At 38.9% G+C, this 14,674-nt stretch overlaps 1 protein-coding gene across 1 annotated transcript in view; it reads right to left on the bottom strand.

Moving 5' to 3' along the window:
• Window positions 1–4,399: 4,399 nt before the first annotated feature.
• Window positions 4,400–14,674, bottom strand: part of LOC132343743 (uncharacterized) — a 28,287-nt gene continuing 18,012 nt past the window's right edge. Inside the window, exons 5-7 of the mRNA XM_059880999.1 lie at window positions 9,541–10,037; window positions 5,170–5,210; window positions 4,400–4,731 (exon numbers count right to left, since the gene is read on the bottom strand). Coding sequence (XP_059736982.1) covers window positions 4,547–4,731; window positions 5,170–5,210; window positions 9,541–10,037 — 723 coding nt within the window. The 3' untranslated portion in view covers window positions 4,400–4,546. The remainder of the gene's footprint in view (window positions 4,732–5,169; window positions 5,211–9,540; window positions 10,038–14,674) is intronic.

The raw sequence follows: 14,674 nt of genomic DNA, 5'->3' as shown, positions 1-14,674 counted from the left end.
TTTTCACTCCAATCCCAAAGAAAGGCAATGCCAAAGAATGCTCAAACTACTGCACAATTGCACTCATCTCACATGCTAGTAAAGTAATGCTCAAAATTCTCCAAGCCATGCTTCAGCAATAAGTGAACCGTGAACTTCCAGATGTTCAAGCTGGTTTTAGAAAAGACAGAGGAACCAGAGACCAAATTGCCAACATCTGTTGGATCATGGAAAAAGCAACAGAATTCCAGAAAAACATCTATTTCTGCTTTCTTGATTATGCCAAAGCCTTTGACTGTGTGGATCACAAAAAACTGTGGAAAATTCTGAAAGAGATGGGAATACCAGACCACCTGACCCGCCTCTTGAGAAATTTGTAAGCAGGTCAGGAAGCAACAGTTAGAACTGGACATGGAACAACAGACTGGTTTCAAATAGGAAAAGGAGTACATCAAGGCTGTATATTATTTAAGGCTATATATTATTATTAAGTTAAATAAGCCTGCTTATTTAACTTATACGCAGAGTACATCATGAGAAACGCTGGGCTGGAAGAAGCACAAGCTGGAATCAAGATTGCCGGGAGAAATAGCAATAACCTCAAATATGCAGATCACACCACCCTTATGGCAGAAAGTGAAGAGGAACTCAAAAGCCTCTTGATGAAAGTGAAAGAAGAGAGTGAAGAAGTTGGCTTAAAGCTCAACATTCAGAAAACAAAGATCATGGCATCTGGTCCCATCACTACATGGGAAATAGATGGGGAAACAGTGGAAACAGTGTCAGACTTTATTTTTGGGGGCTCCAAAATCACTTCAGATGGTGACTGCAGCCATGAAATTAAAAGACGCTTACTCCTTGGAAGAAAAGTTATGACCAACCTAGATAGCATATTGAAAAGCAGAGACATTACTTTGCCAACAAAGGTCCGTCTAGTCAAGGCTATGGTTTTTCCAGTGGTCATGTATGGATGTGAGAGTTGGACTGTGAAGAAAGCTGAGCGCCGAAGAATTGATGCTTTTGAACTGTGGTATTGGAGAAGACTCTTGAGAGTCCCTTGGACTGCAAGGAGATCCAACCAGTCCATTCTGAAGGAGATCGGCCCTGGGATTTCTTTGGAAGGAATGATGCTAAAGCTCAATCTCCAGTACTTTGGGCACCTCATGTGAAGAGTTGACTCATTGGAAAAGACTCTGATGCTGGGAGGGATTGGGGGCAAGAGGAGAAGGGGATGACAGAGGATGAGATGGCTGGATGGCATCACTGACTCGATGGACGTGAGTCTGAGTGAACTCTGGGAGTTGGTGATGGACAGGGAGGCCTGGCATGCTGTGATTCATGGGGTCGCAAAGAGTCGGACACGACTGAGTGACTGAACTGAACTGAACTGAAGAAAGGAGATAACCTCAAAGCTGAAAATCACTGTAGTGATCTTGTGTTATTTTCGATCATCATTCAAATATTTCTGGTTAGTCCAGCCTTATTTTCACTGTGATTTGCAGAATTAAAGGAAACATCTTCCATGCATACTTGGAAAAAGTATCTGGGGGCAGAAACACAGCTTTTGTTTTGAGACAGAAAGTGTATGCATGGGCTTCCTACGTGGCACCAGTGGTAAAGAACCCACCTTCTAATGCAGGAGACTTAAGAGACCCAGGTTCCATCAGGGATGGTTGGGAAGATCCCCTGGAGATATATTCCACTCCAGTATTCCTGCCTGGAGAATTCCATGGACAAAGGAGCCTGTCAAGCTACAGTTCATGGGGTTGCAAACAGTCGGACATGACTGAGGAACTAACAGGTTCATTTTAATTCTCAGCACCCTGCATGTATTCTGCCCTTGGCCAACGAATATATTTTCTACACATATGACACAGTTTTCAGTGATAAGATTCTGATTTCCAGATGTTTTGGTAACTTTAGCATTCGCTTTCTTGAGCAAGCCTAGGGTTAGCAGTTACCAGGTGATGACTAGAATTAATTAATCATTGTGTTCTTGGTAATAAAAAAAAAAAAAAAAAACACAAAACCTAAGCAGCAAATAGTAAACTCTTCATTGTATAATTGTTTTTCTTTTCCTTCCTGTCCTTTCTTTCATTTCTTCCTTTTTCTTTCCTTTCTTTCTTATATTCTACAGGGAGATCACAGAAACATTGCAGTTGCAATGACCAGAGGAATAATATTTGGTGCTTAATTTCCTAATTTGCAGAATAAACCTAGAATCAACCACAAACTAGCCTTTCAGTGCACTTACATATCTGATCAGTAAATATCAACTGGGTGAAACTGTACTTGCCCCAAAATATCGGACAATTTGCGTGGGAAACTTGAGGCTCTTTCTATATAAGAAAAGCAACAAAGTTTCTCAAGATTGAGAAGTAAAATGAAACAAACAAACAAAAAGATGGGAGAACGCATTTTTGCCTTTTTTTGATTGATATTCTAACAATATATTAGCATTTAAAAATATTTCAGCTATTCAGAAATAGGGTTGGCTAAAGTGTGCCAAACAGAAATTAAAATTATGAGTTGGTGCTAGTTTTCGCTTTGATAATCTCCATTTCCTACTTTTTCTCCATCTGACTGACTCACAACTGACAAAAATGCATTTATTTTATCTTTCTCTGTATTGGCACAGCATGGACTTGTAACAGGAAAACCAAAATCGAAAGTTGGGAGTAAGATGTGACTGAAAGAGTTTCAATGTCCACATTCAAATTTGGATTTAGTCACTGCTTTCTCTCAGATGAAGGGTTCTGTATGAAGAGGCTGATCATAACAGACGCGACGTGCCTAGGCACTGCTTGTGTCTCCCAAACACACGGCCTCCTATAGGCTCTGCTGACAGCACCTCACCCTAATGAGGAGAACAGAAGACTAGTTTCACAGGGTTCTTTTGCCTGTTATCAGTCAACGTAAGAAGCCTTTAGCACTTTGCTCAGTAAATCAGTTATTTCCATACATGTTGTTGTTGTCGTTTAGTCGCTGAGTTGTGTCCAACCCCTTTGCAACCCCATGGAGTGTAGCCTGCCAGGTTCCTTTGTCCGAGGGATTTCCCAGCCAAGAATACTGCAGTGGTTGCCTTTTCCTTCTCCAGGGGATCTGCCCAACCCACATCTCCTGCATTGCAGGTGGATGCTTTACCACTGAGCCACGAATGAAGCCTAATATTATGTTGAAAAATAGTAAAAATAAATAATATTTTTCTTACACACGGTCACTCTTGCAGGGGCAAGAGAATTCCTTAACTTACCTTCCTTATATTGCCATAGGGACTCGGTGAAGAGAGCACAGTACTGCTTATAGACTTTTATACTCTGGGGCCTTCACAAATGTATGCTGATGAAGATACTCTAAGTTGCAGTTTGTTTCTATTTAAGATGAAGACGACAGAGAAGACAATGAGTAAACTCAGTCTAGTGTGATCGAACCACTCATCCACCTGTGTGATCTGCAACTGTTCCCAGCATTGCCGGTCCAATGTTCTCAGGCCTAGTTTGCCACCAGCATAGGAGTGGAATATAAATGACTGTTTTCCCTTCCAGTGCAAGTAACTTTTTCCCTTCCTTTCAAGTAACTTTGTGATCTATTTTGTTTTTTTCTTTCACATCATTCTACTTTAGAATTAAAGTAATTGTCTGTAAGATAATTATTCTGTGCCACAGTCCTATATGTATATTTTTAAATGAATGTAGTTCAGAGACTTGTATTTGTTCTTCTTTCTTCAAAACTAAATATTTCTTGTGCTATTCTATGATTTTTTTTTTCCTTTTAGGCCAAAGAAATCCTTAGGAAAAATCAGAATCTGTAAAAATTGGTGGTCTTCTTCACGGGGGATTTTATTATGTCATAATAGAAAATGTGTCTGAAACCATACTAAACTGTGAGTTATATTTCCATTTATGCTTAGATACGATGTTTGATGGGTTGTATATTATAAATTCTCTGCAGTCATACAAATTATTCTGTAAACTCACTTAAGGAATGGCTACAAAATATGCATCTCAATTAGGTGATCTCAACTGCAAGTTTGTTGGGTTCAAATCATTAAGTTAAAGTAGCATATAAAAAGACAGCCTTTTCAGAGGCATAAATGATTACTAAAGTGTCTTATAAATTGTATAATTTAGATCTTGGATGGTTTTCAAAGAACCATATTTTAGACATAAACATTCATAATATTAGAAGACCAGGCTAGGCTTGGGTGTTATTTTCTCTTAGAGTAAATTTTATAATTTCTAGAGAGGATTCCCCCACCATATTTTTTGACACATTTTTACAAATTATTCACAACAATTTACACTGGCATTCATTTTTATACTTCTGTTCATGTGGTTTTTGCCACTTTCTCACATTAGAAAGTATGCTTAATGAAGGCAAAGAGCTGACTCACTGGAAAAGACCCCAGTGCTGGGGAAGACTGAAGGCAAAAGGAAAAGGGGGCAGCAGAGGATGAGATGGTGAGATGGCATCACTGACTCAATGGACATGAATTTGAGCAAACTCAGAGAGATAATGAAGGACAGGGAAGCCTGGTGTGCTACAGTCGCCAAGAGTCAGACATGACTTAGCAACTGAACAGCAAAATATTTTTTCCATCACAATTTAAAAACAATGAGTTGCTGAACCTGTATAAAACTTCAGATGATGCACAAGTTTTAAATGCGTTTAAATTCACCACAGTACCAGAAAGCTGAACAGAGTTTGAAGATGAGGATTCGTGGTGGTGGGGATGGTCATTGGGGGATCTTCCTGAAAGTAAAAGAATGTTGGCATGTTACTAGTAGTATTCAGCAGCTTGATTGCTTCCAATAGGGCCCCTTAGCTAAACTGGAGGTTTGAGATTAGCACTGTGGTGGATAAGAAAAATAAGGAAGCTCCCTCAAAGTCTCAAGGAAAATAAAGGCGACTGCTTACCCCTGAGATTTATAAATCTTAAGGAATTAAAGGAATGAGAAGATAAAAGGAAAGAAAAGAAGGAAAAAAGAAAGAAGCCAAATTAAGAGAAACCAAGAATAAAACCTGCGGCCTAAGGGAGTGTAAATAATGGACGAAAAGGCCAAAGAGAAAAGGTGAGCTTTGTGTGGTGGTGCTTTCAATAAACACCTCCTAAGGATGAGCCTCATTAAGGGACCTCACCTAGCGCTGCCAGCTGTGGGACTCTTGTTTGCAAATCGCTGTGTCCCTTACCTTCAAGGGTGGTGAGGAAGGCAGCATTCCTGGTAAGGGTCCTGCAGAATCAACACATGCAATTGCTTGCAACTCCCCCGTTGACTATTTATGAATGCCATTATTTTGTCATCTCATCACACCTGTAGATAACGTAGATTACTCTTTATGTCAAAATGTTTTTATGTCAAAAGAGGATGGCTGTTGTTCCAGGTGTCACATTCTGATAGCTAACTGCTCACCGTTATATCCTTGCCAAAGCCCTTTAGCCTGGCACAGTGTGAATCATTGTCAATGGCATTTAAAAATCTGTTGGAAAAAAATATGTATTTTGACTGTTCATCAAGTATCTCAATGAACTAAGATTATGTCTTGTCTTTGTGAATTCAATTATTAATTGATCAATCATTTTGCCCTAAAATAACTGATGGTTTAGGATTTTCTGTGCCTCCAAGGAAATTAAATGCAAATCTCTGTCAGTCATCTGTTCACAAAGGCTCCTTTAAGGAATCCACTGGAATACAAATAGAAGGCCCTGCAGCAATTTTGGTCTGCTGTAACTCACTCTCTCTTATTTTATTTTTTTCTTAATAACCCCTTCTTTAAGGTGCCTATTTGATTTCTCTCTGACTTTTCTCCCTTAAAAAGGAAATGTGATTCCAAGGTAATATATCAAAGTACTTAACACTGATACAAATTAGAGTTCTGTCCTTTTTCTTTTTTACACAAGTTTCTAGTGGATGTAGGCTTTGAGAAGCCTGAGGACAGAATGAGCTTCGAAGTATCAGCTATTTGGGACTTCAAGAACAGAAGTGTTTCTCCCTTTGAGATTTTTCTTTTAAATCGCAGGCAGAGAGAAACAGTCATTCTCTGAAAATCTTGAATGACCAGTTTTGGAACTTTTTTTTCTCCCAATACCTTCTGGTGCAGAAAAATCATTTAAAATGAATATTTTGACTGCAATACCTAAAACATAAAATATTTTAATTTTTGATATAGCTTACTCTACTGAATGAAACTATCTCCATCTTGGGCTTCCCAGGTGACTCAATGGTAAAGAATCTGCCTGTCAATGCAGGAGATGCAGGAGACGTGGGTTCAATCTCTGGGTTTGATCCCTGGGTTGGGAAATATCCCATGGAGAAGGAAATGGCAACCCACTCCAGTATTCTTGCCTGGGAAATCCCATGGACAGAGGAGCCTGCGGGCTACAAAGAGTCAACTTAGCACACAGCACACATCTCCATACTAACATTATATTCTATATCATCCAGTTAGTTCTGGTATATGCATTGCTCCTTCTCTTTGTCGTTACAAAGGAAGATAGCAATGAGAAAACTTCCTATTTATTTTTCATTCATTCATTCAAAATATTTACTTCACTCTCCCCAGATCAAACAAGGTACAGATTTTATTATTTTAATGAAAACACTCATCTCTGCTGCTTATGAACTAACAGTCTCTTGGGGAAGATTCAGTTACTGTTCAGCTCTGTGATTTCTGTGACTATTAGTGACAGCACCTCTGAGCCAGGAAATTTCTGACTCAGAGAAGAAATATTCAAACCCATATGACAGCAACACCTTTGCTATTAATATATAGGCAAATCCTTTCCTAAAGTCCAAATGAAAAAGTAATACAAAAGGGCTCAAATATTTTGACAAATCATCACTCTTTTTAAAATTTCTGACCTACCTTGGACTCTTTTCCTCCTAAAACACCATGTAAGATTACCAAATATTACAGGCTCTACTCTAAACAGTGCTAATATCTTGTGAGTCATATTTCTCTCTGGATCCATGCAAAGTTAATGAGCTCCCAAACTCCACTGTCAGAGAAGGCAATGGCACCCCACTTAAGTACTTTTGCCTGGAAAATCCCATGGATGGAGGAGCCTGGTAGGCTGCAGTCCATGGGGTCCCTAAGAGTCGACTCGACTGAGCGACTTCACTTTCACTTTTCACTTGCATGCATTGGAGAAGGAAATGGCAACCGACTCCAGTGTTCTTGCCTGGAGAATCCCAGGGACGGGGGAGCCTGGTGGGCTGCCGTCTATGGGTTGCACAGAGTCGAACATGACTGAAGTGACTTAGTAGTACTAAACTCCACTGTCTGTACCTCTTTGTCACTTTATTTAAACCTAGTGTTCGCTTACTCTGGTTTGCTGTCATTTCTCAAACTTGAGTCTCTCACTGACAAATACTGTTAATACTAATGACTCCATTTTTCTTACTATCCAGTTACTTTTTCAAGAGATTTAACATTCATGCCCATGATGCTTTTCACAGGTACAGCCTCTCAATTTCTTGGTGTTTTCTCCTATGACCTGTCCCTGAGAGCTGAAATGTATCCACATATGAACATGGTCCCCCTTTGGAGTCTGTAGACCTAGTAACAGCTAGAAATATTCCTAACAATTTATTCTCTGTGGGTAATCTATTCTCTCTTTATTTTAAGGGCTTCCCAGGTGACTCAGTGGTAAAGAACCCACCTGCCAAGCAGGAGATGCAGGTTCAATCCCTGGGTCAGGAAGATCCCTGGGTCAGGAGAAGGAAATGACAAGCGACTTCAGTATTCTTGCCTGGAGATTCCCATGGACAGAGAAGCCTGGCAGGCTACAGTCCATGGGGCTAAAAAGTGTCAGACATGACTTAGGGACTAAAAAATAACAACCACCTTTATTTTCACAGTCCTTTAGAATTATTAGACACAGGATACCTGTTGCATAAACAAATTAGCACTTCTAGTCCAATGACATTTTAATTTCTTTCATTGTTAGCCACTTTCTGCTTTCACAGTCCTGGCCATCCAATTTCTTTTATCAATCCAACATTGAATCAGATTCTATCAAATTGCCTCTTTGATTTCCTTCCACTATGATGCTTGGGTCAAAACCTTATACCTGCATTGAGTCTAGCTGCCTGTTTTTCCCTGCCTACAGGGTTTGAACAAAGTGTTGCTGAAGAGATATCACAAAACCAGGCTGAATCTATCAACTATGAATCCATGGTTTCCAGCTCATCTTCACTCACAACAGATGATTTAAAAACTACATCACAGATAAAAGAGAAGGGTGGGTCAATTTTGGATCTTTCTTACTCAGCATATAGCTTGCCAACATGATACCTATTTTTTTTCCACCATCTTCCTGTCCTTGTTGTTGATGTATGTCTGTTCAGAATCTCTCAACCTGCCTTTTGAATAGAGTATTGCTTAAAAGCTGTGGAGTGAGCATGGGTTTGAATCTTCACTCTGCTGCTTAATGCCTGTCTGATTTTAATGGTATCTATTCAATGGCTCTGCTTTCTCACCTTTAATTAAAGATAAGCGATAAATATCATTGGTATTGCCATTGTCACTGTTTCTGAAGGTTGTTGACTATTCCTCCTGGTGAAAACTAATACATTTCAAATATCTTTCTCTTCCCTAATTCTGTCTTCCCCAGATTAGTTTGACTACTATGATTGCTTTTCAGGTTAAGAGAAGGTGCTCTTTCCTATCCAACCTTAGAGACAATTTCTGGCCTATCGATTAGTACAGTTGGCTACATTGACTTGTGTGGTTTTTTGAGACAGTTTTAAAACACACTCTTCCTCGAGCACCGAAAAACCTTTTCTCTAAGACTTAACATGGCTTATAAAGCAAGTTCCCATTTGGGACAGTTTCAAATGAGAGTTTATTCAAATAAAATATAAATGAGTGAAATGCTCTTTCAGAAAATTAGAGTTGAAAAAAGCAACTGGCAAAATCACTTTCATCATGTCAGATGAGATTATGTAGGGAATTTAGTTTCTCATAATGAAACAGAGCAGGACCCTATGGTTCTTGTCCCCAATGTCCTCAGGCTGCCTCTTGCTGGCAGAAGAACTTTCACCAAAGAATAAGTTGAATCAGAGAAGTGAGGAAATGAAGAAACAAAGGAAAACAGTCCAACAGGTAAGTAATAATAGTTTGGTTATTAAACACAGTCAAGGACCTTTAGTTCCTCTTCAAAGGCTATAGGTAATATTTAGAGCCATATCCTGTGAGCTGTCTCATAAAACAGGCCACCAGGTATAACAAGATAACCACATGATGACCTGACTGTCCTGACAACATAAGCTGCCACAATTCTGAAAGCTGGCTTCAAAGAAATGGGAACTGGAGATCCTGGGACTGGAGATTAAGGGTACTTAATCAAAATGACACTGGTCAGACCACTATGTGGCCAATTTCAAGGTTACTGTCAGAGCTGACTGTGCTGTTTCTGCCCGTAGCCCCCTCCCTCTGTCTATAAAAGCTCTTGCCCCCTGAAGGTCAGTGGAAACAAGTCGGCCTTTGGGCAGGAGTCTGCCTCCCTATCTCCTCTCATTGCCGGTCCCTGCGATAAAACAAACATTCATTTCCACCAACCTTGCCTCTTCACTGACTTCAGAGCTGGGAGCCACTGGACCCCACTTCCGGTTGCAGTTTTTGGCGCTCACGTGGCTCCTCTGTGCTCTCGCGATATCGCAGTCTCCTGCATTCCCAGACAGGACTGTGGCCGTGACAATGCCGTGAGATGGCTGGGAAGAGCCTTGCTGCTCGCTTCTCTGCTCTTGGCTCGCTGGTCTCGGGAGGGAGATTTGGGGGGAACATTCGTAGCAGCTGCCAAAGCCATTTATTTCGAGGGTCCTCCTTGTTTCTCTCCTGCTCGGCATTGACTGCCAGCTGACGTTTTTCCTTGGAAGAACGGAAAGATTCTTTTGGAAGCTCCAAGACCGAGTAAGTCTGCGGGTGTGCGCCCGGCTAACTTCTCTTTTGGGCACGAAGTGTTTTGACTTGTATTTGATGGTGAGGACATTTTGTGAGCACACAGTATCATTTGGGCATTTTGCCAACTGGTTGTGATGTGTGTCTACCATGGAGGACTATTTGTGAGCACGGAGAGGCATTGGGACATTTTGCCAACTGGTTGTGATGTGTGTTTGACGTTGAGGACCCTTTGGGTGGGGAAGTATTGATTTGGGACTCTGTCCTCGGTCATCCTCTTGGTAAATCTGGATAGTCTGTCTTCTGTGTGTGAATGTATATTCCATTTGTGTGGTTGGTATCCTTGTTGTATTTTGTAAAGTAGGAAACTCAGGATCATTTTATTAGAAAAACTTTAGCTATGAGATTAATACCAAAGAAAAAGAAACTTTTTTTTAACAATATATGACAACAGCATTCTACACCATTAACTTATTAGGGACATGGCTTTGGCTGACAACAATGCTATTATTTTAAAGATAATACCTTCATCCCTCTTCTCTCTCATTCCATTTCTGTATAATCTTTTAATTGAAAACTACTTATATGAATAGGCTTCTATATCCACTTCAAGATATCTCAAACTATACCTTGATTTACTTTCAAAAATCGACTTAATGATTACAGAATAGAAGTATCCTTGGAAAGTGGGAGAGGGAAAATGAAAAATAGTGACATTGAGTTCCTGCACTTTCTCTGAAACACATGTAAATGTTAATAATACCCCAGTACTTGCTCATTCATTCCACAGGCCAGTTTCCCTTGTGACATGCTAAATGCAGTTGTTCAGAGTGTCTGGTGACCTCTAGCAAGTAGACTAGCCTTCTCTTCTAATGGATTCACCCATCGGAATGGTTTATAAATATTTTCATATTATTTTGATTCCAAAAAAGGTAGCTCTTTCACATATCATTTAGTGTCATACAACAATCGCCAACTGTTTTGGCACCAGAAAATGGTGACGTGGAAGATAATTTTTCCATGGACTGGGGGTGGGAGGGAATGATTTGGGGACAATTCAAGTGCATCACATTTATTGTGCACTTTATTTCTATTACTATTACATCAGCTCTCCCTCAGATCATCAGGCATCAGATCTTGGAGTTGGGGACCCCTGGTATAATATATAGTAGTTAGTAAGCAGTTGGTGTTTTTCGAAGGACTTTGTAAATGTTAGCTAATTAAAGCTTCACAATCAGCCTACATAGTAAGAACTATTAGTTTTCTTTTCATGCATAAGAAATTGGAACCCAAAAATGTTAATTAATGTCCTCAAGGGCCACACATCATTGGTACTGTCTCCAGAACTGATTCTAGTGATCTTTTAGGCAGCTCTACCCAGAAATCACTAGTCACCTTAAGAGACCTGATATACCACATATGAATGATGCTTTGTCATGTGGTATTTCAGATATAGATTTTAATTTAAATGTCAGGGTCTCAACCTAAATAGATTGTGAAGTGTGGTTCAATCTATATTGACCCCCAGAATGTCATGTTTATAATTAATAATCACCAGAGATACAGGCAAGTTTAATAGTGGGTTTCTGCAATCTGTAGGTAGATTTTTATCATCTACCCTAGTTTTCAGTGGGCTAAGTGTTTACTTGAGGACGACATTCCCCTATGGTATTTGGTAAACATGAATACAAGTGTTAAAAATATAATCATTTTGTCACCCTACCACATACTATCCTATTTTATCCAAGTTTAAAACCAAATGAATTTCAACAGTAATGACTCCATATGGCAAACAAAATATTATAACAATTACTATTTATCCTTGTTGTTGTTGTTTAGTCTCTAAGTTGTGGCCAACTCTTTGCGACCCCATGAACTGTAGCCCACCAGGCTCCTCTGTCCATGAAACTGATACATGTACTACATAAAAAATAAAAGTAGGAATATGTAGAAAGTGTCTTGAGGTGTCTGTTTATTGTGCCTTCCTTTGTACTATGGATAGGGCTTCCCAGGTGGCTCTAGAGGTAAAGAACCTGCCAGCAATGCAGGAAACTTAAGAGATGTGGGTTTGATCCCTGGGTCAGGAAGATCACCTGGAAGGCATGGCAACCCACTCCAGTATTCTTGCCTGGAAAAAAATTCCACTGACAGAGAAGCCCGGCAGGCTACAGTCAATGGGGTCACAGAGAGTAGGACATGACTGAGTGAGTAAGTGTGAACTACCTTTATTACTTGACTAAACCTTGCATTAGAATAGCCTGACTACCACTCAGTCGTCTTTGGGAAATATCTGAATTCTTTCAGAAGACCAGTGACTTGATAATCTGAAATCTGGTAGTAGTCCTGTTTCCAACATGTCCATTTATGATATCTTACATTATAGTGAAGAGGATTTCATAAAAGCACATGAACTATATTTTAAGACCTCGTGGCTACATCACTAGTCCTTTACTGTTATTAAATCATAGGAAATACATCACAAATCTGGAATCCATCACTGACATGTCTTTTCTACCATAACCTGCATGACCAGTGGAGCATCGAGTCCTGTTGATTCCTTCTCCTGAATAGCTCGCAAGCCTCTCCTTTTCTCTGCATCTGCGCAGCCACCATATAGTTCAGGCTACTGTTGCTCTTCCCTGGATGATTAGAGCAGCATCTCACTTGTCCTTCTAAACCCACTGGGGAGTGGATTCAGTGAAACTCATGCCAGGGTTTCATTGTAGCAACTGTTTTTCTTTGAAATATTGTTTTAAATGTTGTCATCTTGTGCTTTGCCCCCTTCATGGTGGGTGAGACTCTCAGGGAATTATGACAGTGAAGACCCCATGGGATAAGTTCTTCAGAGGTGCTTGGAAGTTTCCTGATGCCAGGGCCTTCCAGTCAGTACATTTCACCAAAGTTACACAGGTCTCGGAAAATGGATCTGTCAGTCTACCCAGCAATGAAATGATGGGAAGATGAAAAGCTGAATTAAGTCTATGACCACGTGAATTCTGAGAGATGTCAGGGTAGAAAATAGCTGTCATAGAGATAGAAAATCTCGAGTATTCCAATTCTGAGTCCTAATAAATTCAGCTAAAGAAAGATCAGATAAACACTATTTATTTGCCAGGTATGTCTTGGACCTAAAGTATTTGCATCTTAAATATGACAGACTGCATAAAAGAATATCTTAAAGATATTTATCAGTATTTCCTATCAGTGAGAACTATACTTATAAATATTTATTGTATTTCATATAATAAATGAGTATGAATAAAAAAGCAATAGAAAGACTCTACTTTATCTATATACTAAATTAATCTATATACTAAACTATACTAAACTATTATTAAACTAAACTATACTAAACTATTAAATTAATAATATGTAAATTATAAGCAATCATTTAAAATATATTACATATTTTCAATAGATAACTAATAGAAGAAGTTTCAAAGGTGAATTAGTTATACAAATAATTATAGTAAGGGGTTTATGCACTCATTAGAAAAAAAATTGTTTCTGAAGCTTCTATGAATTTCTGAAATACATGGGTAAATCAGGAAAGCAAATATTGTGTATTCAATCACAAAATATTAATAGGGCATTTCTTATGTACCATTCATTGTTAATGTCAGTGATAAAACAATCAATGAGAAATGGCTTTGCTCTTGTAGGAATTCACTGTCCCTTAGCAGAGCACCAGACAATAATAATCATTTTTGGAAAGAGTCACATTAACACAAAATAAAATTCTGACTTAAAAAGCTGTCCTAACTTTGGTAATATGCGCTCTCCAAGGCTTAGTGGCATTGCTGTAAAGAGTTCAGAAATGCAGAGACCTTTATATAGTAAAATCTCATTTTGAACCTAATGGAATTTCAGATATGGATAAATTTTTAAACCAAACATTTTTGAAAATAAAACTTCAGATGTAAAGGAGGATAACTGGATCATTTGTGCACAGTTGCTCAGTCGTGTCTGACTTGTGACCCTATGGACTGTATCCTGCCAAGCTACTCTGTCCCTGGAATTCTTCAGGCGAGAATACTGGAGTGGGTTGCCATTTCCTACTCCAGGGGATCTTTCCCACCCAGGGATTGAACCCAGGTCTCCTACACTGCAGGCATATTCTTTACCACCAGACCACCTGGGATCGTATATTTGGCAAATTGAGAAGAGAGCTGTTAGTTCAAAGTAAGTCTAGGTACTTCCTCCTAGGACTGATTCTCAATAAATATGCATAGTTTAGGCCTAAATGTAACACTTAAAATTACAAACAGCTATGACAACACATCTAAAGAAAATAAAATATATAACATATCATTTAATTAAAATGCCCTTTTTTTTAAGTTGTAGGTTGGTTATCAAAACTGGAAATGTACATTTAAAAAGAAAGAAAATCTATGATTCTTCAGTTCCAAAGAGTCCTAGAATCTCTTAATGAAACCCTATACTTATGTTTTTTAAATCTTCTTTCCTTTGTAACTTGGCTGAAAATGCTCTATTTGATTCTGTTTGACAGAAGTGAACATAACAAAAGGCAACAAAATCATAAAAGACCTAATGATGTTGAATTATTGTTCTGTAGCACACAGTTTATCTAGATCTTTAATGATATCTTTTCTCCTATTTTAAGCAAATCATCAGTCATGTATCTAAGAAGATCATCCAGGTGAACTGATAAAGTATAATAGTTTTACGGTGAACATATCAGACAATACCATAGTGATTTGCAGCAATACGTAATACAATTCCTATGGAAAAACACACCAAAATATTATATGTTGATATCTTGATGTTAAGCAAA

The sequence above is a fragment of the Bos taurus genome, chromosome 24 (assembly GCF_002263795.3).
Source record: "Bos taurus isolate L1 Dominette 01449 registration number 42190680 breed Hereford chromosome 24, ARS-UCD2.0, whole genome shotgun sequence".
NCBI lineage: Eukaryota > Metazoa > Chordata > Mammalia > Artiodactyla > Bovidae > Bos > Bos taurus.
The sequence above is the reverse complement of the archived record's forward strand: the minus strand, read 5'-3'. Positions and strand labels throughout refer to the sequence as shown.